Source organism: Cyprinodon tularosa, unplaced genomic scaffold (assembly GCF_016077235.1).
Source record: "Cyprinodon tularosa strain WSP-4 unplaced genomic scaffold, ASM1607723v1 ctg272, whole genome shotgun sequence".
NCBI classification, from domain to species: domain Eukaryota; kingdom Metazoa; phylum Chordata; class Actinopteri; order Cyprinodontiformes; family Cyprinodontidae; genus Cyprinodon; species Cyprinodon tularosa.
In genome coordinates, this window is record NW_024038977.1 from 536,036 (window position 1) to 540,693 (window position 4,658).

At 36.6% G+C, this 4,658-nt stretch overlaps 1 protein-coding gene across 1 annotated transcript; it reads right to left on the reverse strand.

Annotated features, from left to right (window-relative positions):
• Positions 1-1,112: 1,112 nt before the first annotated feature.
• On the reverse strand, positions 1,113-3,759 carry senp8 (SUMO peptidase family member, NEDD8 specific). Its single transcript, XM_038289783.1, has 2 exons — positions 3,640-3,759; positions 1,113-2,519 (listed from the first exon to the last, which is right to left on the reverse strand). The coding sequence occupies exon 2, from the start codon at positions 2,500-2,502 to the stop codon at positions 1,846-1,848; it is 657 nt and encodes a 218-aa protein (XP_038145711.1). The 5' UTR covers positions 2,503-2,519; positions 3,640-3,759; the 3' UTR covers positions 1,113-1,845.
• Positions 3,760-4,658: the final 899 nt, after the last annotated feature.

The following is a 4,658-nucleotide window of genomic DNA, read 5'->3' on the forward strand; positions in this document are numbered from 1 at the left end:
ATTGCTGCTCAACGTGGGCTGCTCTGTTGGCCAAAGATACATTCTATACTCAAGTTAACAATCAGTTAGTAAATTAGTTAATGATTATTTCAATAACCGATTAATCACCATTAGTCTGATTGTTTCAGCCCTACTGGTAACAAATTAATGCCAAACATAAGCTGCATTTTACAGCAGGAATTATCCAGCTTTCTGGAATTTAAAACATTTCATAAATCATTGTCAGTCATCGTGTAACAGTCAACTGTAAAATATGTCCTTAGTGATAACCGATTTATCATATAATAATTGTTCCAAACTGAGTCACTACATCCCTGTGGGCATCTTTTGTTATAATTAGCAAGATAAAAAAAAAAAAGGTTGTAAGCATAGTAACTGAATCTGAGGAAACTGAAACCAGCTGAAGAGTTCAGGTATGTTTATCTGTTTTGTTTTTTAAAGAGTGATGACAAGACGGGAAGGAAACTGCTGAGCAAAAATGCAAAACCCTTGATGGACCAGTCTGACTAGATTCTGACCCTCATCTGAAGTCTTGAGATATGAATCAAGACTAAGAAAAGATCAGATCCCGCATCGAAGCGGCTGAAATTAGCTTCCTCCTTATGGGTGACAGGTTTTACCTCTGTGAGAATGGGAGGAGATTAAGATTAGACCTGCATCTGAAAGGAAGCAGCTGGTTTGTGCTACTAATGAAGGCAAATAAAAAACAGAGTTGTCTTAATATTAGAATATTGTTTATAAAAACAACCTCAACTCTTTATTAAAAACACTTTATCAAACATTATGTAATATTTATGACCAGACTTTTCTTTTAAGCCAGAAGATCATTGCTAAAGAAAATGTATGTTTGAAGAATGTTGCATCAAACTGAAAGTTAGGTGGAAGGAAAAACGTCATAAAATATTATTTTTGAGACATTACATTTTCACTGTGGTAAACAATCAGATTAAATCAATGAAGTATTAGTATTTATTTCAGGCATATTTATCAAAAAAATACTATATTTCAGATTTTAATAATATGGACTTCATGGTTTAATTAATAGAATGTCTAAAGTGAATTGAATGCTGTTCATCAAAGGACGACATATGAAAAACAAAAAGTCAAAGTGATTCTGATTTTTCTGCAGCCAAACAAATTTTAATAACAGAGATTTGATGAAAAAAACAAAAACAAAAGACAGCCTGCATGTCAAATTAAAACCACAAACAATTTTGCAGTGCTTCTATGTTCACTGAGATGTGGCAGAACTGCCAACAAATATCGAGTCAGTTTGTAAGAACATAGCATTACGCACCTCCATTCAACATTGCCCTTTCTTCCAAAAAGAAAAAACGTAACAGCACAGAACATTTCTTTTTATAAACTGCAGCTGTAGAAACAAATCCTGCTCAAACTGATGGCAAAAAGCAAAGAAATCCGCGAGATAACAATGTGGTAAGACATAGGAGCCCGCGTTAGTAGAACATTCTTATAGTCAATTCAGTTCACTTAAAATGACCCTGAGCAATAATCTGTGTAAACATTTCTACATTCGCCTCACACCAACAAGATAAAATGTTCAGTGCTTCCTGTTCCACATGGCACATTCTCCAAGCTCACGAAGCATTTACACGTTTTCGGTTTATAGGCATGCTGGTGTTGATTAAATACTGAATGTAGCTGTGCATATACACTGGAAGAAACAATACACCACTCTTCTCTGAAGCATTTTTAGAACTTTATCTGTAAGGTAAATGTATTAAATATGTACTTATATGCTGTGTGCGAGGAGTGCATTGGGTTTATTCAGAAGAAGATGTGAGGAGCACAGTTTTGCATCCATAAAAAGTTCCAGTAAACGTGCTAGGGGAAAGAGCAGCAGAGGTCGTTCTGAGCCAGACTCTGGATCAGTCTGCACCATTCGGCTCGCTTCTGGGTAATGTAGGCTGGGGTGATGGCTTGCATGGTAAGTCGGGTTGAGCCCTCCAGCCTGACCTTCTCACACAAGGCCTCAGCAATGCAGATAACATACATGCCACAGTCATAGCTGTTCTGCTGCGACGGGCAGGGCTCCTCCACAAACCTTTTTCTCCCAGCACCGAGGAAGGGCTCGAGCTTGCTGGCGATGCGCCGCGCGTGCAGCGAATTGCTGCCATTCTGAGAGTCGTAGTGTGCAAAATGTTTGGTGTTATGACGGTAGAGCAGGAGGCTCCAGTGGGACCCTCCGGCTGTCTGGTTGGAGTTGTCATTAACGGCTAAGAAGACCCAGTGACGAGAAGGGAGATCCAGTGGCTCCAGGAAGAGGGCCAACTCATCAGGACAAGAGGCACACTTGATGAACTGGGTGACCTCTGGGCTAATGAAGATAACAGCATCTCCCAGGACTCTGAAGCGCTCATTAGCAAAGTATTCAAAGGCAAAACCAATGACCTGGTCGTTAAGCCAGTAAGGTCCTTCCAGTAAGGACACATCAGAGCGCCGCAGCAGACTGTCCTGGTAGCTCAGCACTACAGGATCCATCCTTGGGCAGGGTTGGTCTGAAAAACAAAAGCTCCTAGTTTAGGTTTGAGCAAAGGGAAGATGTTAATAGCTATGTTACTATCAGTGATTCTGCAGCTCCATCAGATGGGCTGTGCCATCTCCTAAAAACCAAGCAGGACCAAGCTTTTGAGAACCACATCAACAATGTCAACATACCTTTATAATTTTTTTTTTTTCTTTAGCATTAATGATATAGCTTAGCCCTGTTATTAAAGTTTTTGACATGGATAAATCCACCTGCCTTAGGTTGGGATTCCTTTGAAAAGTGAAACTATTTAATAACTAAATGTATGTTTTTTTTCTTCTAAAAATATCTTTTTAATTTTAAAAGATAAACACAATTTAATTCGTTTCAATGAAACTATCTTCCACTGCTTTTAATAGTGTGAAATACATTATTCTACAAAATCAAAACAAACATTTAAAACAAATAAGCAACAAAAAGGTTTTTTTTTTGCTTTATAAATAAATAAAAAATGTCACCTGATTTCATCTATGATTTACTAATTGCTCTGCTAGCTTTAAGCATTTATTTGGAGAAGAAAATGTGCAAGTTCCAAAATCTAACGCAATCTTTAGGAAACTTATTACCTCATACCTGCTTCTAAAATAAATGGATCAACAAAGAAAATACTGGATAGAGACACATTTGTTTAAAAAGTCATTTTACAGTCAATAATGCTCCTGGGTAAGCAGGGGTATTTATCTCTAGAGAATGGCTCTTTAAACACTAGTAATGAACATGAATCGATATGTGTTAAAGTTTCCCAAACTCTTATCATTTCAGCTGATAGACTTTACAGAAACCAAACAGCCGCAGGTCCATCTGTAGTCATTTGACTTCATTTAAAAGGGGAACTCATTTCATAATTCCGGCTTGGTGTTTATCAAAGGTGCACCGGTGTCTGCTCAAACACAACAAGTGCATTGCTGCAATGTTTAGTTTATATATTTTTCTTGGCACGCAGCTAACAGTCAACACATTCTAATGCTAGCTAGCTAGCTAGCTAGCTAACCTCACCTTCACACGAAGCTAAATAACTACTCCCAACCAACATAACATATAATAAACACATCGAAAAGAAATTAAATGCTGGGTTTGTTTAATGTCCCTACCTGTTAGAGACACAATAAACTAAGAAGCACCATAAAAATGACACTATTGCTCCCTCATTGCTTTGGCCGTTATAAGCTGCATCTGTACTGAGAAGCTCGCCACTTCTTCTTCTTCTTCTTCTTCTTCTTCTTCTCGTGTTTTATGGCGGTTGGCAACAAACTGTTAGTAGCATTACCGCCACTTACTGGTATGGAGTGTGGTTCGTGATGGTTTAAATATTTATCCTGATATATTCTACCCTAACTTCTTCTAAACATACATTCACACATTCACACTTAAAAATATAAACAAATTTGTGCACAGCTTTGTATATCATTCCTTCACTCACAAACACACTTACTATAATTAAATTCTATGGAATAATTATTCGTTTTCTTTAGAAAACGAATAATTATTTGTATGTGTTTACTCCCTAAATTTTTCCTCAGTATATCTAATAAATTAACCTTCTCCTTAATGTCTTCAAACTCTCTTCTCATATATCTTCTCTCTCTTTCATATTTATGACAGTCTAATATAACATGTTCTATGGTTTCATATTTATCACAGAAATCACATTTGCCCGTTTTATGTTTTTGTATTTTAAAAAGTGTATAATTAAGTCCTGTATGACCAAATCTTAACCTTGTTATCACTCTTTCCTCCTTTCTATTTCTTCTTCCATTTCTTCTTTCTCCTACCATCTTCTGAATTTTATAAAACCATCTTCCTGTTTTATCTTCATCCCACCTTTTTTGCCAAATTTCCATAAGTTTCTCTTTAATAATACTCTTTCCTTCTGATTTACTTATTTTAACTATAAAACTAATAGAATGTTTAATTGCCCTTTTTGCCATTTTATCTGCCCACTCGTTTCCTTCTACCCCAATATGTGCTGGAACCCACACAAATGTAACTATCAGCCCCATGTTTCGTATTCTGAACAGTGTATGATTTATTTCTAATAAAATGTCCATCCTACTATCTGTTTGGTTATTTTTTAAACTTAACAATGCGGAGCTTGAATCTGAACAAATGA

Excerpts from the sequence above, each read along its gene's own strand:
- senp8 (XM_038289783.1), bottom strand. The coding sequence starts at position 2,502 with ATGGATCCTGTAGTGCTGAGCTACCAGGACAGTCTGCTGCGGCGCTCT.